The 24133-nt window shown below is 44.0% G+C and overlaps 2 protein-coding genes across 5 annotated transcripts in view; one reads left to right on the top strand and one right to left on the bottom strand.

Moving 5' to 3' along the window:
• Positions 1–6195, bottom strand: part of SLX4 (SLX4 structure-specific endonuclease subunit) — a 21372-nt gene extending 15177 nt beyond the window's left edge. The window contains 4 exon segments of the mRNA XM_077762541.1: positions 327–513; positions 2684–2905; positions 4298–5005; positions 6112–6195. Coding sequence (XP_077618667.1) covers positions 327–513; positions 2684–2905; positions 4298–4640 — 752 coding nt within the window. The 5' untranslated portion in view covers positions 4641–5005; positions 6112–6195.
• Positions 6196–7069: 874 nt separating this feature from the next.
• DNASE1 (deoxyribonuclease 1) overlaps positions 7070–24133 on the top strand; it is a 48166-nt gene continuing 31102 nt past the window's right edge. For all 4 annotated transcript variants that reach the window (XM_077762539.1, XM_077762538.1, XM_077762533.1 and 1 more), the window contains exon 1: positions 7070–7546. The gene's annotated coding sequence lies outside the window, so the exon portion shown is untranslated. The remainder of the gene's footprint in view (positions 7547–24133) is intronic.

Raw genomic sequence — 24133 nt, 5'->3', positions numbered from 1 at the left:
GCTGTCTCTCTCAGAAATAAGTAAAACATTAAAAATAAAATAAAATAAAATAAAATAAAATAAAATAGATTGTAGTAATGGCTGCACAACTCTGTGAATAAAATAAATAAAAGCTACTGAACTGTTCATTTAAAATCAACTGTATCATATGGGAAGTGTGTAAAAAAATAAAGCTGTGTTAAAAAACAGCAAGGACAGGCTGACACCAACACTGAGGTGCTATGGTCATAGCCAGGTGTCTCCGGATTCCGCCCCCAGAGTCCACTGGACCTGTCACACCCACGGGAGAGGTGACCACAGAAAGGCAACAGTCAGGCCATTCCTACCGGTTCACATGCTGCTCCCTCCGTGTCACGTTCATGGCTGAGAGATTCTTATGACAGATCTGGCAGAAGAACCACCCCGTCTCCTCCAGGTTCTCATGTAAGGATGCTTTTTCCTGGCCAAACTCCTGCTGCAGGGCCAAGGCCACCGCCGCGTCGCTCTCTGTGGCAGGGAGCCCGGGCCCCAACCCTGAGAAGAGGCACGAATATCCGTGAGGACGAGCTCACCCTCAGACCCCTGCACTACTTGCCAGGCCTCCCGCAGCACACACAGCGGGCAGAGTGTGGAGAAAGCAGACCCGGCCCCGCTCTGCCTCATGCCCTGACCTGTCCAGTGAGCATGGACGTAACCAGGGCCCTGGAGCAAGAACTCCCCAACTGTAACATGGAGCAGAACCTCGGGAAGCCTGTTATAACGCAGGTTCGCATCCCAGAGGATGGCCCGAGATTCCACATTTCTGACAACTCCCCGCTGAGGGAGCGCTGCTGGGTCAGGACCACTGAGCAGCAGGTCCTAGAGAATGTGCCTCCGTTTTCACCCTTTCTGCTAAAGTCTACCTCAGGCATTCCAGGCTTGCAAGGCTCCTATTCCAATAAATCTAGGTTTTCTCTTCAAAGCTCAGCCTTTCCTACTGCCACGACCTTTTGTTGCCCATCCTAGAAGAAATAGGTCAAAGTGAAGTGCCTTTCTCTCTTCAAAGGCAGAGTCTCCTTCTCAGCATCAGACCAAAGGATGGACGGACCGGCTGTGGCCTGGAGATGGCTCCCAGGGTGGCAGGGCCTACAGCTGAGGCCCTCTGTCACGTCTGAATTTGGTGGAGCAGACCCTTGGCCCTCACAGGGAGATGCTTGGAGAACTTCACAAATCCCCAGTTCTTGAATATTCCTACGGTCTATCACTCTTTCCACTGAAGCCAGAAAAACACCACATTTCATTTTTGTACCTTAATTTTTTTTTAACAATTTTTTTTTTTAACTGGGTATGCTGTGAAGATAAATAGAAACACTGAGTTGCTTGGAGGGCAGATGCTGAGCTCAGGTTCTAGCTGAGCAACTCCTGTGCACGCTGTTGGTGCTGAGGGGACTGATGCCACGGCAGCTGTCACATCACTGCCTGCGTGGGCCTCAGAGATAGCCTGAGAATCCTCAGGGCTCCCAACGGGAAATCTGCACATCAGTACCAAGATGCACATCCGTACCATATTTATTTATTTATATGTATATAAATTAGTATATTTATTAGCTGTAGGACCTTCATATGTCTTTTCCTTGTGTATATTTTCACCAGAGAGAAGGACTCATGTTGTTTGGGTGATAAACAACATGAGTGTCTCCTGGGGCAGGACAATGTGCATTGAACACTACCTGTAATGTTGTTGCCAAGCTGGTTTAATCCTGAGCCACTCAGACCTCTAGTCTACTCACATGTGATGCAACACAGGGCTTACAGGAAGTGGTTAAATGACACCATGAACAAAAAGCAAACAAATTTAGAAAGTGGGAAATTTTAAAACACAACTGTCCTGGACTAATGAAAAAAATCGTGATAAAAGACAAGGGGGCTGTTCTAGAGTCTAGACTTTAAGAGACTGTTAAACTGTTGCAGATGCAGTTTGTGGATGTATAGTTCTGATGGATCCTTATTCAGACAAAAAAAGAAACCAGCTATAAAACTGTCCTTGGGACAAGCAGGGAAATTTTAACATGAAGTGGACACCAGGCAATACTATGGAATTAGGTGTGGCAGCAGTACTTTGACCATGTAGGAGATCGAGGGCTGAAACATCATGATGTCTGGAACTTACTTTCTAATGGTATAGAAGAAACGTATATACCAAATAGATGGCAAAACGTTAATTGTTAAATACAAGCTGAAGGTATGGGGGTTCATTGTAATATATATTTCTTTTACGTTTGTGTATGGGAAAAAATTCATAATAAAAAGTCAAAATAGGGACACCTGGGTGGCTTAGTCAATTGAGTGTCTGACTCTTGATATCGGCTCAGGTCATGATCCCAGGGTCATGGGATTGAGCCTGGCACTGAGCTCTGTGTTAACATACAGCCTGTTTAAGATTCTCTCTCTGCCCCTCTTCCTGCTCACATTCTCTTTCTCTAAAAAGTAATAATAAAAATAAATAAAAAAGAGGGAGAGGTACCTTGTCAAAGAAGCTAAGGAGAAATGACCCAAGGGACCCTTCATTCTCTGGCTAGCAACAATGAAGTGGCCAAGGTACAATGCCAGGCAGAGAGCCCGTCCCCACCAGAAACTCCAGGAATGCCACCTCCCTCCCACCTCCCCACCTTTCTCTAGAGTTAGAACTTATCCCTGAGGGGAAGATGTAAAACTCCCATCATACCATCCCCTGTCATCTCCTCTCCAGGGCCCTTCGGCAGGTTTTCTTCAACCGCAGACTCCAGGGAGCACCGTTTGGAAGCATGCTGCAGGCGCTCAGGGTCTGCTCTCTTGAACTGCTGCATTCGCTGCAGGACCAGCTCTGCTGTCCGGGGTTTGGAGGGACTCGGCCCCATCGCTGTCAGATGGGAAGGAGGGGGCTGGGAGTCGCTGTCCCGAGTCGCTTCTGGCAAGGAAGAAAACATTCACAGGCATGTGTTCTCGCTGGAGAAACAAAGCCTTCCAGCAGATCCAGGTTAGACCCAAGTCTTGAGGTGCCCTCTACCAACTAGTTGAGGTTTAACTCTCATGTGTGAATGGGAGTGATCACTGGTATCCTCCCTGTTGGGGGGAATATAAATAGACCTGTCACAAATATCTATGATGGGAGGGAGTGACTGCTAATGAGCACAGGGTTTATTTTTGGAGTGATGGAAATGTTCCAAAATCGCGGAGTTGTAATGACTGCACAACTCTGTGAGTATGCTAAACCCACTGGACTATGCTTGAAAAGGGTGCGTTTTATAGAATGTGAATTCTTTCTCTAAAGCTGTTATTAAAAAAAATGTTAATGACAAACATTTTGATCTTCCTAGGTCATAAGTTCTCCTGTAACCTGGCATCCGCAGATGGCCTCTGGTGGGGATCCATGAAGCCCCTGCAGTTTTATGCCAGTTTCACAGGTGTGCACGGGGGTGCGGTTTTCTGAGGGAGTCATGCGTGGCTTTCGCTAGACTCCCAAAGGGTGCATGAGGGACCAACGACATTTCGCTAACATCACTGATGCCTTACAACGGTCTCTGCCAGCTAAGTGTTTACCACCACTCCATTGAGAGATGATGCTGACCACACTAGGTAAAAATATCATTTCAGATTAGGAAGTGAAGGTGAAAAATATTTAGAAGCAGAACCCAGGAGCCCAAATATCTTATGCAAGGCTGGTTCTCAGCTCTGCTTGAAGGAGGCATGCTACACAAATGGTTCAGTAGACCAAGGGCAGCAGGGTAAGAAACCTGCTTCAAACAATGGAAAAGAACAAAGGTGTTTGGAAGAGAAAGGAAGGACCTGAAGATTTGCCTGGTGTTTAAACCCACTTGGCAACTTCCTACTACCTTCTGAGCAGCCTAAACAAACTGGCTGGCAACTTAACCACTCTGGAATGAATTCAAGAAAATGAGAGAAGCAGCATTATTTTCATGTCCATGAAACTTGTGTCAACTACATAATGTAGAGATTAATAGGAAACTCTGAAAGAGTAGAGGGCCACAAATATAATCATGTAGAAAGTCCATGCAGGGGTTATATTTGACCATTGTTTAAAACAAGAGTCAACCAGCTATGGTCCTCAGGCTGGCTGCGTATTTTCGTTAATGAAGTTTTGTTGGAACACAGCCCATTCATTTACTTACATGTTGTCTAGGGAGCTGAGAAGTCGCAACAGAGATTGTGAGTGCAGAACCAAAGTAATTTACTATCTGGCCCTTTGCAGGAAGTTTTCTGACCCCTGGTTTAAAACAGTAGTCACCTCTGGTTTCCTTTCTGGAAATGTACTGCCTACCAGTGACTCTGGCCCAATTACCTGTCTGGGGGTTCTGCACACTCTCCCGGAGCACAGCAGAGGCAGGCACACTTCCCTCTCCATTCTCAGGGGGAGCTGGTTTGCTCTCCTGCAACTTGGGTGCCCCTTGCCTTTTAGTCCTTGGGGCCTGGCTGCCAGACCGACTCTTCTTCTCCCTGGGGCCTTGAAGGGGTTTGCTCTTGGTAGCAGCTGGTTTGGTCCTTTTCAGTTTGCTTATCTCAGTGCTGTTTGAGGCCTTTTGTGCCTTCCTTTCCTCCGACACCTCCTTGGTGCCATTCTTTTTCACCCTTTGGAGAAAGGTGGCACAGAGTTCCTTAAAATCATCGTCTGACTCATCCATCATCTCACCAACTTTAAGGCCCTCAGGTGTTCTTGAGAGGTGTGAGGTCTATCTGGGGGCCCGACAACAAGCTTAGGAGGGTCTCCTTCAAACTTGCAGCTCCATCACGGCTCCTCTCTACTTCTCACTAGGACAGCTGGAGAGCTTGCACAATTGAGCAACAAGTGGTACTTTCCCCACCATAAGCATTTAAGATGGCTTTCTTCAAACCGAGTCTGTGTTAAACAGCACGTTTAAAGTTCACATCTGAGAGCTTTTGCTGTCCAACAGATGCCTCCGAGATAGGATACCTGTGAACTTCACGGTCGGTGATTCTCCAAGATCTCCATGTGATAAAGCACACTGGTTCATTTAATGTCACAACATATCTGTGGAAAACCAAAAGCATCTAAATGTAATTAGACAGACATTGTATTTTATGCCATTCCTTCCAGGAAGGTACAAGAGGGATGTGGAGTATGGACAACATCCTCAGAGTAACAGTACATGTGTCAAATACTCAAGTACAGCCTGGTTAACACAAACTCATGGTCTTACAGGATATCACAGCACACCACAGGGGGAGGGATCTAGAAACTCATCAAAGAAAGACATGAGCATCTTGAAAGAGTATTGTTTTTACTGAAAGCTGGGGCATGAATGAATCCCATGAAGGGCAGTCACTGCACAAACAAGATGACCACCAAATGCAGAAAAACTATCCTTCAGGACCTACCAACAGGCAACTCAATGTGCAGGGGAGGAAGGTGGGGAATGAAGAAAGAAAGAGCTTGAACACTTGGGAAGAAATGAAAGACAGTACAGGAGGCGCATTCATCACTGATATGAGGAATGTTTCCAAATCAAAAGAAGGCCACTTTTTTTCTACCCTCTGTCACTCAAGCAAGAGCTCTCCAAATTTAACTAGAATGGTGGCCACTGCAAAGGCTGAGCCTTATGGGTGTGATTGTTTACACTTGCACAATATAGTGGGATTCAAAAGTCAAAACTGAAAGTTAACTTCAAATCTCCACTGTCTGAGTAATCCAATTAATCACCTATTTTTCTGGAGGTGGGCAGACACGCACACCTGTTATCTACTTTGCACAATTGGCCCATTCTCACCTTCCATGTCCTCCTTAAAGAAGCTTCCCCTCATCCTTTATCCAAGTGGACCCTCTCCACTCCCATCATGTTCTGTCATCACAGTTTTCACAATCGCACTTATAAGAAGTTACCATCATTTGTAACAGATAACATTTATTGAATGCTTACTGTATGCCAGGCACAGGTCTGAATGCTTTACTAGTCTAAGTCATATCATCCTTACAACAATCCTGTTGGGTAGACTGTATTGTCACCCCTTTACAGCAAGAGTCAGGCACAAGAATGAGTAACTGCTTTAAGGTCACACAGCCTTTGAAGTGACAGGGCTGGGATCACATCCCAGCAGTGTGGTTCCAGGGCATGGGCTCCTACGTTTTTATTCACTTACTTAATATCTGTCTCTTACTCAGCTCAAAACTTCAAGAGGGCACAGACTCATCTATTTTACTTCATATTCGCTTTGGCTGGTGAGATACCTGATTTGTAAAAATAAATAAAAATTTAAAAATGCTTGACAATTATTTGTTGAATTAATTAAGTGCAATGAGTTTGGTACCATGGGAGCGAAGGGAACGTGGTGGGAGAGAAGGCTGCAGGGAGAAGCCCCAGAACTGAGCCTGTCGGACGCGGGGAGCCAGAGCAAATTCCACCCTCCACACCCCGCTGAGTCTCCACATCGCCTTTGATATTAGCCCTAAAACAGCCTACCTCCTATACGTGCTCACTCAGTACTTGCTGAAGTAAGCGGCACGTTTCCATAGGGTCGGGACTAGTGTCTACTCCGCTTGGTACCCGCCGCTGCACGAATGAATGGGCAGTGCGGGGCGGACCCTCCCGCTGCCCCCAACCCGGTGACACTAGGGAATCGGGCGGGTGACTCGGCCTGGGGAATGGCTGTCAAGAGCTCTGGCTGCTGTAAAGCCAGACGGCGAATTCCGATCGTCAGACTGACGCCCGGGCCGCGACCCCGGGATATGCGATCAGCCCACCCGTCCTCCCAGGCTGCCCCAGGCCCTCCAACCAATTGCGGCTCCTGCCTCTACACCGCGGGCGAGAAAGGCTTTTCTCTCCCACCAAGAACGGCAAGAGCTCAAGGTGCCTGGACCTCTTCTCCCAACTGCAGACTCCCAGCCCTAAAGCCGACTCCTCCTACCTCCGGCGCCGCCGAGGCACCTTCTCAACGGAGACTCTCGCGCCTACGCATGCGCCAAACGGCGCCCCCCGCGGAGGATTGCTCCTGCGCAGGCGCGGAGCGGCCCGGGAAGCTCTCTTCCCGTCGTCCTCCGCGGCCCGGGCGCGCGGCTGCGATAGTTTCCGGACGCCGCGAGGCGGGGCATGGCTGAGGGCGGCCCTCGAAGCTCGCGTGGCTGGCCGTGTGCGTGGCACCTCGCAAAGCGTGTTCAGTGTTGAGGAAGAGTCAGGGTTAGTTTAGGGCACAGCCGCAGTATTTAGTTGAAGTTTGGGTCCACCACGGTTGGCACAGGAAATATCTTTGCGTTCAGGGTCGCCCCTCAGAGCGCACCGGCCCTCTGGGGCCGCAGAGCCCCCTGCCCCAAGTGGTATCCAGCCGGCTAAGGCCGGGAGGTCGGGCGGTGGTGGCCGCGTGAGGCAGCGCCGTTCCGCCCTCCGGCCCAGCTAGTGCGCGAGGTAGGGGGCAGGGAGACGTGCGGCCCGAGGGTTTCCCCGCGGGCTGAAGTTTGAGGACCCGTGCGGCCCGAGGGTTTCCCCGCGGGCTGAAGTTTGAGGACCGTGTATTTCGTGGTAGTGCTTGGAGCGCCAACCCGGCCTGGGTCCTCTGGAGACGGGAGACATTCTTGTTGCAGGTGAGGAAGGATGTGTAGAGACCAGAATGGAGGCCGTGAGACCAATTAGGAAAATGTTGTAATGTAGATGAAAAATGAGGGTACCCGGCATTAGTAGTTAGAGTGGAAAGAATGGAGAAATAGGCGTTTGACTTGTTAAGATTTGTAGGTTTCTAGCCTTAGTGGAACGTGGTTCCGTTTACCGGAAGTAATGAACGTGGGGGGGGGGAAGACCAGCTTTGAAGGGAAGAGAGTATTTAGTTTTTAAAGCTATAACTTACATACTGTAAGAATCATCCTTTTATTTACTTTTAAAGTTTATTTGAGACAGCGCGAGCAAGCGCGGGGAGGGGCGGAGAGAGAGGAGAGAGAATCCCAAGCAGGCTCCCCTCTGTCTGTGGGGAGCCCCACACCGGGCTGCAGCTCAGAAACCGTGAGATTATGACCTGAGCTAAAATCAAGAGTCAGACGCTTAACTGACTGAGCCACCCAGGTGCCCCCCAAATTCACCCTTTTAAAATGTTCATTCAGTGGTTTTTCACATGCAAGGTTGTGTAATCATCACTAATTTCAGAACATTTTGTAAACCCACACAGGGATCCCTCTACCCATTAGCAGTTAGCCCCCATTCTCTCTTTCCCCACCCAGCTCCACCAATCAGCCTCTTGACCCCTGGAAACCATTGTTGATATGGATTTGCCTATTCTTTTCATTTTATATGAATGGTATTGTGCAGTATGTGGCCTTTTCTGTCTGGCTTTTACTTAGCATATGTTTTTAAGGTCCATCCATGTTGTAGCATGAATTGATTCTTCATTTCTTTTAGTGGCTGAATAATATTCCCTTGTATGGCTATTCCACATTTTGTTTACCCATTTATCAGTTGATGATAAATCGACTTTTTGGCTGTTTCCACTTTTTGGCTATTATGAATAATGCTGTGAACATTGTTGTACATGTTTTGTGTTTTTAGGGGTATATACCAGTTTGCTGGGCCATACTGGTTTTAGTTCTGAATGTTGAGTTTCAAATGCTAACAGGACTCCCAAGAGCTTTTTCTGTACGGTTTTGGAAACCATACGGTTTTGTAGTATGGTTTCCAGTTAAATTAGTTTAGTAAACACCAAAAGAGTAGTGGCAGCAAAGAGTCATGGTTAGGGTGGAATGTCTCATTTATACTGGTAGCATTTTAATTTGTAGAGGTGACTGGGTGACAACACAGAGGCCAGTGCCATTGAAAGAATTTACATTTCCAGGGGCGCCTGGGTGGCTCAGTCAGTTGAGCGTCCGGTTTCGGCTCAGGTCATGATCTCAGGGTTCGGGGGTTCGAGCCCCGCATCGGGCTCTGGCCTGACAGCTAGCTCAGAGCCTGGAGCCTGTTTCAGATTGTGTCTTCCTCTCTCTCGACCTTCCCCTGCTCATGCTGTCTCTATCTCTCTCAGAAATAAATAAAATGTTAAAAAATTAAAAAAAAAAATTGATTACATTTCCAGAGAGAAGAGGGTATGCCATGCCACATGGCGCCACAAGGAATGTTTTGATCAGGAGGGAGAGCAGGAGACAGAGGAAATGTTAGGTCAGAGCCTTTATTCTTTGAGAAAGGCAAGGCAGGGCAGAGTAAACAGTGTCGGAGTGGTTAGTGTGAATAATTCTGGTGGGCTTTGGGCTATAGCGGTGGTCTCTAGATGCCTGGTACCTGGCCCTGGCATGATTTAGAGCAGGGGAAATACTGGCCTCATCTGTGAGCATTAAAGGAGTTGATTGGTCTGCATGTGAGAGGCAGCTCCCAAGTAACTTGATTATCATCTTTAGGAATTAGATAGCCCTGGAAAGGGCAGTCTCTCCCTACCAGCAAAATGTAAGATACAGAAAATTTAGAAAACGTGATTAATACACATCGCTGGGATAATATGAAGAACAGTTGTAAACTTGGTGCTTATTTTTACCTAGTTAGATTGGAAGTGCAGGGCCTGAGTTCAGTTTAGGGCATAAATTTCTTAGAGGCCGCCAGGGAGGAAAACTCACTGCTGCCCTTCCAAAAATCTGGCCATATTTTCTTTTAAGCAAAATTACCTAGTGTAGTTTAGAGAAGGGAGTGTTCTTTAAACCTTAGGTTCTTAACTGAATTACTTGTGGCATATGTTAAGCTGGAAATGGTTGGATACCACCCTTTGGTCTGCTGAATGAATTTTGGGTAGGGTTTCCAACTGCTCTTGAAAATTTCACAGGTGATTCTGATGATCTCTAGATTAGCGACTGCTGACCACTGTATTTAATTGTACCTGCTGAGCAAATCCTGCAGGCTAAATATAGAAGAGATGCCAAAAGATGAGTGAGGGGTTATTGGGGTTTTAGAGTTAGGTATAATTTCTCCCTTCAAGGAACAAAGTTCTGTGGCAACTTTTTCCTTGGCTCAAGGTAAACCATGGGAGCTCCCTTGACTGAGACCCTATGGTGACTTCCCTCCAGCGCAAACTCTGAGGTTCACGCTGTTCTACTGGAATTAGGTGGGAGTTGCCTAAGTGACTAAGCTGAGGGACAGTGTCCAGAGGCAGTGTTATTACATCCATGGTCTTTCATTGGGAATACTGCATGTTAACCGCCAGCATTTGTGGCAGAATTCCACTGCCAACACGCTCAAGGCAGGGACCTGAAGGAATATTTAAAATATTAAAAGGTTAGGGTTGTCCTTATGTATGATAACCCTGCAGAGTTTATCAGAAAGAAAATGGATGCAGAAATGTGTGGAAATTTTTAAACACGTGTAAGGAGTGTTATTTCAAGTAGAGGCTCTGTTTTCAAAGCCTTTAGGAGTAGATTCATTTTTGGGTCCAGGGGAAATAGGCAAAAGTTGAATATGCTGATTATCACTTCCTTACTCTCCTGGAATATTTCCTTTTTGGAAACTTTGAGCATCTTCCACTGAGTTAATGTTTTAAACAGTTCTGTGGAAGAAGTGAAAGGCCCTTGTCCCAGGTCTGTGGTCTGGTTATAAATCACAAAACCGAAACCTGCCCAACTCCCTCTCATTTATCTTGGCGGGCTGGGGAGAACACAGATTAAACAAGGGAAGAATTGTTTTCTCAGTTCTTTGGTCATATAAACTTTTATTTGTTGTATAATCCTGTTTCCTGCACTGCTGAAATTGTTGAAATCAAAGGGAATAACTTTTGCATTTCAGAGGGTACAGGTCATTCTGGGTTATACTGCACTTCTCCCTGTCTACCACTGCTACCTTTGGTGTGATGTAGTTCTATTAATTTTGTTAGATGTGTTTAAAGGGAGATTCCATGTAGAAGATAGCCAAAAAAAGTCTTGAAAAAGAACAAAGGTGGAAGATGCACACTTCTGATTTAAAAACTTACTACAAAGCTACAGTAATCAAGACGGCTCTCCTGGCATAAGACTAGACCTGTAGCTCAGTGGAATAGAGTTGAGAGTCCAGAAACGTGTGAAACCCACACGTTCATGGGAAATTGTTTTTTTTTTTTTTTAATGTTTGTTTATTTAGAGAGGGGAGGGGGGTGAGAGAGTGAATCCCAAGCAGGCTCTGTGCTGTCAGCGCAGAGCCCAATGCTGGACTCAGTCTCATGGACTGTGAGATCATGACCTGAACCAAAATCAGGAGTTGGACCCTTCACTTGTGGGGATGAGCACTGGGTGTTATATGGNTTTTAGAAAAAAAAAAAAAAAAAAAAAAAAAGGAGTTGGACCCTTAACCAACTGAGCCACCCAGGTGCCCCATGGGCAGTTGGTTTTTGACAAGAATGCCAAGACCAGTCATTGTGGAAAGAAAAATGAATGAATGGTGCTGGGACAACAGAATATTCACATGGAAAAAAATGAAGCTGGACCCTTTATATCATATATAAAAATTACTTCAAAATGGATTAAAGACCTAAATGTAAGAGCAAGACTATGAAACTCTTAGAAGAAAACAAATAAGTCTTCACGGCCTGGATTTAACATTGGATTCTAGCTATGACAACAGAAGCACAAGCGAGGAACAAAAGAAAAAAAAACAGAAGAATTGGACTTGATAAAAATTTAAAATGTTTGTTCCTCAAAGGACACTATCAAGGGATGAGAAAGACAGTCTACAGAATGGGAGAAAATATTTTCAAGTTCTATCTGTTAAGGGTCTAATATCCACAATACACAAAGAACTCTCACAGCTCAGCAATAAAAAGACAACCCAATTTGAAAATGAACAAAAGACTTGGGGCAACTGAGTGGCTCAGTCGGTTTGGTATCGCCTTTGCCTCAGGTCATAATCTCACTGCTGGTGAGTTCTAGCCCTGCGTCAGGCTCTTTGCTGACAGCTCAGAGCCTGGAGCCTGCTTTGGATTCTGTGTGTGTTTCTCTACCTCTCCCCTGCTTGCACACGCTCGCTCGCTCTCTAAAATAAACATTAAAACTTTTTTAAAAAGTGGGCAAAAGACTTGAGTAGACATTTCTCCAAAGATGTACAAATGGCCAACAAGCACATGAAAAGATGCTCAACATTGTTAGCCATTAAGGAAATGCAAATCAAAACCACAGTGATATACCACTTCACCCCCTGCACCCCCCACCCCCGCAAGGGCAGCCGGAAAAAGAAAATTCGCAAACCCCCAAAAAGTGTTGGTGGGGATGTGGAGAAATTGGTAACCTCGTACATTCTTAGAGGTCCATAATGGTGCCGCTGCTGTGCTAAACAGATTGGTGTTTCCTCAACAGGTTAAACCTCGAATTACCATATGACTTAGTAATTCCCTTCTTAGGTATTTGCCATAAGAATTGAAAAAAAATTGTTGAAACAGAGACTTGTACTTGTGCTCACGCTCACGGTAGCCAAAAGACAAAAACAATGCAAATGCCCATTAGTGGATGAGTGGATAAATAAAATATGGTATACATGTGTGCTATATACAGTGAAATACATGTTACAATGTATGTTTCTTTTTTTTTCTTTTTTTTTTTAGTTTTAGAGCATGAAATGGGGAGAGAAAGAGAGAGAGACAGAGAGAGACAATCTTAAGTAGGCTTCATGCTCAGTGCAGAGCCTGAAGTGGAGCTCAGTCCCACGCCCCTGGGATTATGATCTGAGCCAAAGTCAAGAGTCAGATGCTCAATTGACTGAGCTACCCAGGTACCCCAGTGTTTGCTTATTTTTAATGATTATACTAATGGATCTTTTGTTTTTTAAAGTTTACTACTTCTTGGGGCGCCTGGGTGGCCTAGTCGGTTAAGCGTCCCACTTTCGCTTAGGTCATGATCTCGCGATTCGTGGGTTCGAGCCCTGCGTCAGGCTCTGTGCTGACTGCCAGCTCAGAGCCTGGAGCCTGTTTCAGAGTCTGTGACTCCCTCTCTCTCTGACCCTCCCCTGCTCACGCTGTCTCTCTCTCCTAGAAATAAATAAAACATTAAAAAATTTAAAAAAAATAGTAAAGTTTACTAGTTCTTTGATGCAACCAGAATGAGTTATCCCTTTTTAGGAGAAGACTCTCATGACTGAGGGCTAGTTCTTCAGTTTAAACAATTTATTGTGAAACATTGTATACTAAAGAACATAAGTAGTATAAAGAGTATCCATAAACAGTGTATGATGAGCGCAAGTACCTATCATCTGCCTAAGAAATAGAGCATTCATTTCCTTTAGTATTTTTAAATTCTAATTTCCTTTTACTGCCCCACTTAGTATTTTATTGAGTCAACAGATTGGTTATAAATATAAGGAAATTCATGAGGATGGCTTTCTCTTCAGCAAATTTACATGTCTTATTTATCACATCATACTCATTTACTCATCATTTATCACATTTTTTAGTTACATTCATTTAAGTGGGTAAAAGCATTTCAGAGATTGAAAAGCTCCATATAGGTAGTAAAGGAAACTTTTAATTTGGAACCTGAACCTGGCCCCAAATAAATAATGAACTTTACCTCTGGGAAGAAAAGAACATTTATGAGTTAAGTCCTAGGCACCTTCTTTGGCCTTTCCATCCATTATTTCCCTTAATCCTCTCAAAAACCCTATGAGATAAATATTGTACTGACTTATAAATCTTAGCTCAAATCTGTCTAAATACAAGCTGACTGGGGCTCTTGGGTGCCTTAGTCCACTGAACATCTGATTCTTGGTTTTGGCTCAAGTCATGATCTTATAGTTCATAGAATCAGTCCCTGCAGCAGGCTCTGTGCTGACAGTGCAGAGCCTGCTTGGGATTCTCTCTCTCCCTCTCTGCCCCTCATATGCTCGCATGTGTTTGTTCTCTCTCTCTCTCTCTCAAAAAAAAAAAACTTTAAAAAATGCAAACTGACTACCTCACCAAACTATCCTTCCCCAAGTCCCAGGGAACCTGGAGTTTACATTTTGTCTGTCTCTTATAAATTGCCTATTAAATTTTGGGGATTGGCTATGATTACATCTTTTCTAACCTTAAGAGGAACTTCTAGTCCATTGACCCCATTGCCTGTTCTTATCCACATATTTATGCAGCTTGTGGGCCATTATGCCTAGAATATTCTTACCAGTATCCTGTCGTAGTTCTCTTCGTCTTGTCCATTAAAAAAAAAAAAATCATTTTGCCTTTTAAGTCTCTTAATCTACATGTTTCCCCTGTCAGTGCCTTTATTTTTCTTATATCTGCTGAAGGACATCAGGTTGATTTGTAGAGTTTTCCAGTTTGAATTGTGCTTATTTTTATTATGCATTGCAGGTCAATGTTTCTCTGTCCTTTATACTTCCTATAAATTTATAGCTGGATTCAGAGGCTTTATCAGGTTAGGATTTAATCCTTTGTCAAGACTATAGATAGTGTTGTATTATTTGCTTATTGGGAGGCATACAGTGTCTGGGTTTTGGCCTTTAAAAAATGTTTTTAATGTTTATTTGTTTTGAGAGGGAGACAGAATCCCAAGCAGGCTTCATGCTCAGCTCAGAGCCTGATTCAGGGCTCCATCCCACGAACTGTGAAATCATAACCTTAGCTGAAGTCAAGAGTCAGATGTTTAACCAGTTGAGCCATCCAAGCACCCCTTGTTTTTGGCCTTATTATATTTATTTACTCATTTTTTTAAAATGCTTATTTTTGAGTGAGAGACAGAGAGTGAGCAGGAGAGGAGCAGGAAGGGAGGAAGACATAGAATCCAAAGCAGGCTTCAGGCTCTGAGCTATCAGCACAGAGCCTGGTGTGGGTCTTGAACTCGTAAACCGTCATATCACAACCTCAGCCAAAGTCAGACGCTTAATCAACTAAGCCAATCCAGGTACCCCTGGCCTTTTTATTTTATTACTTAAAAAAATTTTTTTAACGTTTTATTTATTTTTGAGACCGAGAGTGACAGCATGGGTGGGGGAGGGGCAGAGAGAGAGGGAGATACAGAATCTGAAGCAGGCTCCAGGCTCTGAGCTGTCAGCACAGAGCCTGATGTGGGGCGCAAACCCAAGAACTGTGAGATCATGACCTGAGTCGAAGTTGGACACTTAACCAACTGAGCCACCCAGGCATCCCACTCCTGGCATTTTTAAAAAGAACAACTATCGATGCTCAGTGGCTAGATCTATTACTTCATTGGAGATTTCATGGTTAGTGGTATTCTAATTATAGTTTTGTTTTCGTATATTAGTTGGAATAATTTTATAAGGACAGACTTCCCCTTACCTATTGGTTGACTATTCTGAAGGATAGTTCATATAGGAAAGGCTGGATAAACCTTTGATTCCTTGCTTTATCTAGTTTGCAAAGTAATGAATTGGCTCTCTCTCATCTTTAGAAGATGGCCATGTTTTCTTCTAAAACATCATTATCAACTCAACGGATTAATATTATTTAACGGGTTTCAATTCATTGAAATTATTGTTCATTTTTTGTATGTAAATGTTTATTCATTTTTGGGGGAGAGAGCATAGTGGGAGAGGGACAGAGTGGTTGGGGGGAGGACAGAAGATCCAAAGCGGGCTCTGTGCTGACAGCAGTGAGCCCGGCGCAGGAGTCAAACTCACAAACTGTGAGATCCTGACCTTACCTGAAGTCTGACATTCAACCAACTGAGCCACCAGGTGCCCCTGAAATCACTGTTCTTATTGAAGCTCAATTTATCCTGTCTTTGGCCAGTGAGAGCCTCTAACTTAGCTCCTGAGCCCTTTTGACCCAGTTCTAGTGGTCATTGAGAGAGCTTCCTTGATACCTGGTGTAGGGGAAGCAAAATTTTACCTCTACCCTGGGCCTGAGAACAAATTGTTGTAACACAGATCACCAGGAGAAAATCATAAACGTTTTTATAATACAAGTGTTTCATGACATGAGAGCCTTAGTAAGGAATGAAGAGCTAAATAAATGATGAAACTTAACTTGATTTTCTATTAGGTTGAACAAAGAGGCTGTTAGGAAAAGGGACTATATGGTGAGACTGAAGGGAGATGAGAATTGTTTTTAACAAGGTCTGTTTATAGAATGCTTGATGGTAAGAATGTTACTCTCCTGATAATGGGAGGACATCTCTCATGGGAGTTTCATCTGCTTTTAAGAAAAGGAAGGTTGGAGTGTTTTTTGTATTTGTTGTTTTCAAGTGCCTTTAACTCAAAATAGTATGCCATAGTGGCTTATTTTGGGTGGCACGTTCTGAACTCTTCCACTGCTATGTCAAGATGTCTTGGGCTCATTTTATACATCTCCTGCATCCAGACTTGGAATCAGCAATTTCTCCAGGAAACCTTAGTTTATTTTAGTGGAACATGGTATTTCAGGAACACAGTCTTAGTACTATGGAATGCTATTTGGTATCAGGTTGGCCAGTTTTTCTAGGGCTTTTCAGTGATCAGAGCTAGGAAGTATATATGTTTCAGATAAAATATTGTGAGTTCATACTATTTCTCTTTAACTTCAGAATTATGGGGTTTTTACTTAACAACTTCTCTGCCACATAAGCATCTCCTTTTTTCCATATTAAGAATCCTGACTTTAAAGGATTTTTCCGGAAGTGCTTTTCCATAAGTGCTAATTTGTTTTATCCCATATTACACATAACAGCAGTCACATATATATGCATACATATATAAATGCATGAATATGCGTATGTATGCTGCCACAGCTGGTTATGATCATTGAAAATATTAAAATTTTTTGCACACGCTATCTCCAGTCTCTTCTCACTTTTTTCTTTTCTTTTTTTTTTTATTTTTTTCTTTTTTATTTCTAGTAGAGAGAGAAAGAGAGAGACAGCATGAGCAGGGGAGGGTCAGAGAGAGAGGGAGAAAACAGACTCTGAAATAGGCTCCAGGCTCTGAGCTGGCAGTCAGCACAGAGCCCGACGCGGGGCTCGAACCCACAACCGCGAGATCATGACCTAAGCGAAAGCTGGACGCTTAACTGACTAAGCCACCCAGGCGCCCCTCACTTTTTTCTTTTTACAATGTACTATATCTACATTGTCAGATATGTATGTAGCCATTATATACTATCATCTCTTCCTCTTAGTCTTCATTTAACCTTCTATAAGGAACTACATTTAATTGTAGGTTCCTTATGTAACTGTCTTCTAGTTCCTTTAGCTCATTCCTTTTTTACATTTGTTCTTTTTTTTTTTTGCAGAAAACCTTTTTTTAAGTTTATTTATTATTTGTTAGGGAGAGGGGCAGAGAAAGGGAGAAAGAGAGATGTGGGACTTAATCTCATGATCTATGAGATCATGACCTGAGCTATAATCTAGGCGCTTAACCAACTGAGCCACCCAGGCGCCCCACAGAAAGCTATTTTTATTAAAGCACTGGGACAGGACCTGTGGGTGGAAAGACCTACCTAGTATGTTCTTTATTTAGGACTCCTGAGAACAATGTTCCCTGAGTTCTTATATGGGCAGCAGTCAGACACTATGTATTTGAAGGTCAGGTTAGCTGGACAGGAAATCTTGAATCACTTTTTTTCCCCCCGGAAGTGCTTAGTAACTGTTTTCTTATGGCATAAAGTGTTGATGTCAAAAAGCCTGACAAAAATTATTTTTAAAAAATTTAGGTAACTTTCATTTTAAATCACATGCTCAGTTTTAGTGTTTATTCTAGTTTTAGCTTTGACTTTCATTTCCAGAAGCTGTTACTGGTATACTCTATCTTCTTTGCCCACCTTCGACATTTGTCATTCTCTCTAATTGTTTTTCTCTTTCATTTTCTCTGCGTTAAAGTTTTTCTTTTTTTGCTTACCGTTTTTCTTAAAGTAGCTTTTACTGTGTTTACTCTTACATTCCTTCTACTTTAGTGTTCATTTCTGAAATGACTTTCTTTGATTTCTAATTTTTTTTAATGTTTTATTTATTTCTCGGAGAGAGAGAGACAGTGTGAGCAGGGGAGGGTCAGAGAGAGAGGGAGATACAGAATCTGAAGCAGGCTCCAGGCTCTGAGCTAGCTGTCAGCACAGAGCCCGATGCGGGGCTCGAACCCACGAACTGGGAGATCATGACCTGAGCCGAAGTCGGACGCTTAACTGACTGAGCTACCCAGGCGCCCTGGATTTCTAAGTCTTAAATTGTCTCCTCACTTCTGAATTTTTAAAGTTCTGAGTTGTGATGTTCTTTCATGTCTTGTATAATTTTGAACATGTTTTGAAACTGTGTGTTACAGCTTTGATCTGCTTTTTTGATCATGTCTTCCTGGACTTTTATTATTCATAGGGATATTCTTTTGGTCTTTATTTTCTTTTTTCATATAGTAATGTTATATGGTATTTCACGTCATGAGACTTGCTCATTTTTTTGGGTGAATTTAGTTCTCCTGAACTTGTAGAAGGAGGCTTGTTTCAGATTGCTTTTTTATCTTTTCAGAGCCCCCTCTTCTGCTGTGTTCGTCTAGGTGTTAAATATGGTGACTTGCTTTCTGAGATTTTCTGGCTCCGTTTGCTTGTCCCACTTTTATCCTGCCCTTTGTTGTCTTCATCTTTGCAGTCTCTTTCCTATCCACTTTTTACTCCATTGCGAGCAGTTTCTTCTCAGTGTGGGGCATTTCTAGACAGAAGCCCTGCTGGATCAGTTTGGAGGATTCAGAGGTTAGGCCCCTCTAGGTCTTTCCATTGGCCCCTTGCACATACTTGTTATTGGAGTAGGAAAAATCCTTCCCACTTCTAGCAGCCGTTCTCAAAAATGGCTCACTGTGCTTTCAGATGGGTATCTGTGGTCTGGATTTTTCATTACTTCAGGTTTGACTCCCTTGTTCCCTCTACTTTCTGTCCCGTAGATACTCATAACACACAACTGTTGTGACTGTATACCTACCTGTGCTGTACCTCCTGTGTTGTAGGTGTGCAAAATAGATTACCTGCATTTTAGGCTCTTGTGGATATTCTGTCACCTAATTTTGCTGTAAATGTTATTTCAGGAGATGGGTTTTGAGATCTAGTTGCTCTGTGTTAGTGGGGATTTGGGAAGATACAGAATTTATGCTGCCACTACACCATCTTCAGAGCGCATGTATTGATCTTTTCATACATTCCTGGTTCAAGTTGCACATACAGTTTTTGCAAGAATGTTTTGCATCTGTGTTCATTTAGGTCGGCCTGTAGTTTTTATTTCGTATTATTTACTAATGTTTGTTTCGGGGTTATAATTACTTTGTAATGATATGTATGGTTTTCTGTTATTTCTGCACTGGGGGTCAGTTCGTATAATGTGAGAATAATCTGTTCCTTGACACTTTTATGGAACTTTCATTAAAACTTTCTCCTTTGGGGTAGATCTTCAGGACCTTTTTTTGCATTTCTTGTATTAATTGATTAGCCTTTCTACATCTTAACTGAAACCACTAGCATTCATCTCCACCAGCCAGTAATTGGGTTCCCTGTCTACATTCAGATCCTCTAACACCTCTCCTTCATCCTCCAGAGTAAAATCTGATTCTCTTTACAAAGTCTGCTTACAGGATTCTTGTACGATTTTTAAAAAAAATTTTTTTTGTTTATTTATTTTGAGAGAGAAAGAGAGGGCAAGCTGTGGAGGGGCAGGGAGAGAGGGAGAAAGGGAACCCAAGCAGGCCCTGGACTGTCAGTGCAGAGCCTCACGCAGGCCTCAATCTAATGAACTGTGAGATCATGATCTAAGCTGAAATCAAGAGTCAGACCCTTAACCGACTGAGCCCCCCAGGCACCCCTGCTCATAGGAGTCTTATCAGTACTTTATGTTCACCTCCATCAAATACTGTTTTTGCCTTTCCCCCAAATACGTTTAGCTTTGATCTTATATAACAGAACTGATTAATGCTTTTAGGGGAGAGAACTTGCTTTGTACAGAGCCTTGCATCTTCCACAGTTTATTGTTTCATAAATACTTGGGGTGGTGATCTGAAGTGATGGAAGGGAGGGTGGCAGCAGGAGAGGGAATGGTTACCCAGTGCCCTCCTGTTTGGCAGCAGAGCCTCCTGCTTTGCCCCTTTGTGAATGTGCTGAGTGGCTGTGTACCTGGGCTGACTGGGTACAGGCCCAAGGTAGTTCCGGCCTTTGTTCTACCCTTAGTCTGTGTAGGTGACACTTAGGTGTGTGTGTGTGTTCCTTTTGTGCTGTTACAGATAACACTTAAGTGAACATGGCTACATCTGCCTCCTTGCTCACATGGGCCTGTGGGATTGTTATGTACTCATGGGCTGGTGCCCATGTGCTCAGAGAGCAGAGCTGGAGGACCTGGGAGGCTCTTCGGCTCCTAGCCTTGCTGCTTGAAAGGGACCTGGTGGGGAGTCATGGGGAGTGATGATATTCAAAAGTGGAAGGGTGTGAGCATTGTCCTGCTGAGGGTTTGGTGTTTGTGACAAGCATAGCTCAACTAATTCAGGACCTATTGATGCAGTTTATTTGAATTTGGAGAGAGTTCAGTATTCTCAACTCCCCAGACCTTCTGATACCCAGAAGTAGAGATAAGGAATCTCCTCTGTCACTTTCCCACCCCAATAGCCAGGGCAGTTGGACCCTCCTGAGAAGAAATGCTGTATCTCTGTATCCTGGTATTCTGAAGTACTGAAGTGAATTTTCACTATTGATGTCTTCTGCAAGTTTCTCCACTTTTGCCCCCATAGATGTCTGGAGCTATGGTAAAAAACCAGAGTCATCTGCCATTGAGGAGTATGGCTAGGTGTCCCCTATAAGAATATACATTAGGTGGTTGCAACATTTTTTGTGACACCTGTTGAGCTAAGCAAGTCCCTATCAAATGTAACAAAGAAGAGTGCCTGGGTTGCCCAGTTGGTTCAGCATCCAACTTTGGCTCAGGTCATGATTTCATGGTTTGTAAGTCCTAGCCCTGTACTGACAGCTTAGAGCCTGGAGCCTGGTTCGGATTCTGTGTCTCCCTTTCTTTCTCTCTGCCCCTCCCCCGCTCTTGCTCTGTCTCTCAAAAATAAATAAACCTTTGGGGGCACCTGGGTGGCTCAGTCGGTAAAGTGTCCGACTTCAGCTCAGGCCATGATATCAGAGTCCATGAGTTTGAGCCCCACCTCAGGCTCTGTGCTGTCAGTTCGGAGCCTGGAGCCTGCTTTGGATTCTGTTTCCCTCTGTCTCTAGCCCTCACCCACTCACGCTCTGTCTCTCTCTCTCTCTCTCTCAAAAAAAAAAAGAATAAATGTTTAAAAAGTTTAAATAAATAAATTTTTATTAAAAATAAACAAACATTAAAAGCATTTTTTAAGTGTAGCATGAAAAGGAAAGGAAAGAGTAGGTGAGAAGGGAAACAAAGGACCCCCCAAAGAGGTGTGATTTAGGAATCGTCAAGTGCAGTTGTCAGTAATGGCTTCAGCTGTTCCTTAATGGGACCCGGGCCACAGGAAGGGATCCTGGATGTGGTACTCTTCACCTGAAACTCCTTCTCTAAGCATTTGCTCCATTAAATGGCAACAAGGGTAAACATGACCTTTAATGGAATATGTCAGGTGAGAAGTTGTCAGCAGGTTAATTACAGTGCCCTTTGATCAAAGAAGGTTCTTTTGCCAAAGGTGTTACTTTGGTTTAGCCATATCTCCTGTTCGTGCTCAGAGTCTCAAGGTGTCCCTTAGGCACACAGAATAGGGTAGGGCGTGAATGAATAGTTGAAATGCTTTGGATATTTGGATATTTCTTTGATTGAGAACATTTTTTGTAACAAATAGTTTAAGGAAAGGAACGTGTTTTTTTGTGTGTGTGTTCCGGACAGCATGTATTCATTGAACCCCCATATTTGTGAAAAGGTTGAGTGATGTGACTTCTAGAATAACTAAAAACAAAGCAGGTTTTGTGTTGAATTTTTGCTATTTGTACTTTATGATAAACTGTGCAGAACTATTTAGCATAGAAATCAGCTGAAGGTTAGCTAGATCCAGGTCTTCCTCAGGCCAGCTATTTTCCACAGGTCCTAAGGAGGCTTTAACTCAATCTCCAATAAATGTGATCTTTAATATCAGTACTACCATAGGCCTACTTACATGAGGTAGTTGAGTATTACCAACACCACTAGTATTACACCGTATTGTAGTACGATCATGGTGTGATTCAGTTTCATAACAGAAAAAAATCAGTATGCATTACAGAGGTGTTTGCTTTGCCTTCCCAACAGAATTGACCCTTGCCTATATACCAGATAGTGTTATGGACGGGCCATTATAATTGACCATGACTTGGTTATTCTTGGATCCAAGTTAATTGGGAACAAAACCAGCTACCCCATCTCAGCTTATAGGCTTGTACTGAAACTAGTTGACATTGTGTGTTCTGTAACAGGGCTCACATCCCTCTATAGGGAGCACACAGATGGTATGTAGAATAGTTCTTGTACCTGCTGGCTGTGCTACAAGATATAGCTTATTCTGACCCACTCTGGGATGAAGGTGGTCACAGTGTGTTGAACCCTCCTTGGGTTTGGAGGGTCACACAGTTCCCATAGATGTGCCCCAGAGCCTCGGCAGCCAGGATGGAAAGCTGTTGCCCTGTGGCCTCTTAGCCTCCATCTGTATCAAAATACTGGAAAGGCCTTGTTGGGTCAGAATACGAGCCCTTTCCCAGTGCTGGTCCTTGCAGTATTTCACATTATTTGCTGGGTTGGCCTGACCTATTTCAATAAAGTCTCATCTTTCCAGGCTGACTCCCATCCTTTACTCTCCTCCTACAAGAAAACTTTCTTTAAGCTGCTTACTACAGTTCATAAGTTGTTTTTCTTTTATTGCTGCTCCTCACTGGCAGTGAGTTCAGCTTGTCCCATGATGCCTGGGATGGGCACCTATCTCCCATCAGGCCCATTTTTGTCTTGTGGGCCATTGTTGTTTAGTTCACCAGGCATGTTGCCACTGTGTACTGGTGACATGAGCGCAGTTAGGATACATAAATTGCTCCATAAACTAATCCTATTAAATTCTGGCTCCACTGATGGAATCGTTTCTGAAGTCAGTGTTTGACATTTCTTCCGACCCTAGGACAGATCCTCCCAGCTTGTGTTATTTCCCTGTTCTCTCTTATAAAGTAGCTGGCCGGCCTGTGGTTTAGGCTGTGTGTTTTTCTTTATTTTTTTTTTAAGTTTTATTTATTTTGAGAGAGAGACCGAGAGAGTGTGTGTGTGTGTGTGTGTGTGTGTGTAAGAACATACAGGGGTAGGGGAGAGAGGGAGAGAGAATCCCACACAGGCTTCATGTTGTCAGCACAGAGTCCATTGTGGGATTCCATCTCAAGAACCTTGAGATCATGACCTGAGCTGAGTCAGATGCTCAACCGACTGAGCTACCCAGGCGCCCCCTGGCTGCCTTTCATCACAACCTCCACTGTTCTTGAGAGAACCCCTTTGGGCTTGAACTTCTTCACCCTCTCATGACAGTGATGTCAGTTCCTGAGAAGGAATTTAGGAAATGAAACCTTTTGGCCTCTTTCTACCCTAGGTAAAAATCTCTAAGCCAGGACTGTGGAGCTGGGTAGGCCACTGGTAAGCTTTTCTCTAAGTGCACCCCCGTCTCTGTGCTGGACAGTGGGGGTGGCGATGCCGCAGCCCGAGGTCCAATCAGGGTCTCCTGACATGGATGTCCTACATCACAGGTCAAGATGAGGATGATCCGGGCCCCAGTGCTCTTAAAACATCCTCCCCAAGATAGAGCCTCCCTTCCATGAGTTGGGGGCGGGGCGGAAGGGAGCCTCTCTCTTAACTACATTCATCTGAGACTTCGCTTCAGGACCAGGCTGCTGGGGCCTGAATGAGAAACTCTGAGCTCCTGTTCCAGGGAAGAAAGCCCTCTGGCTGGGCGCTGTGCTCCTAATGGGAGGAGTCTGGAGAGGGAGTGAGGTCTTCACTTGCTGAGCTGGGTTGAAGGAAGAAGGGAGCAATCTTGGTTCACATACCACACACTGGTGGTATTTGAAACATATGGATGTTTCTTAGTTGCTCTTCACCCTTAGGACCATTTCCAGACACTTTAGAGGGTTGTTTTTATGGTTTTCATCAGTTTTACTGGGGAGCAGGTCAGCATAAGTCTTCATGTGGTCATGTCAGAAGTCAATCTTACCTACTTTTAGTTTTGAAAAATTATTACACTATATTTTTAATAGCAGATTTAGGTTTATAGAGAAACTGACCTGAAAGTAGAGTTTCTACATACCTCCTCACTCCCCCCCCACCGCACTTTTCCCTAATTTTGACCTCCCACAT

The sequence above is a fragment of the Crocuta crocuta genome, unplaced genomic scaffold, assembly GCF_008692635.1.
Source record: "Crocuta crocuta isolate KB4526 unplaced genomic scaffold, BGI_CrCroc_1.0 scaffold234, whole genome shotgun sequence".
In the NCBI taxonomy this organism is placed as follows: Eukaryota; Metazoa; Chordata; class Mammalia; order Carnivora; family Hyaenidae; genus Crocuta; species Crocuta crocuta.
Note: the sequence above shows the minus strand (reverse complement) of the source record. Positions and strands in the feature narration are given on the sequence as shown.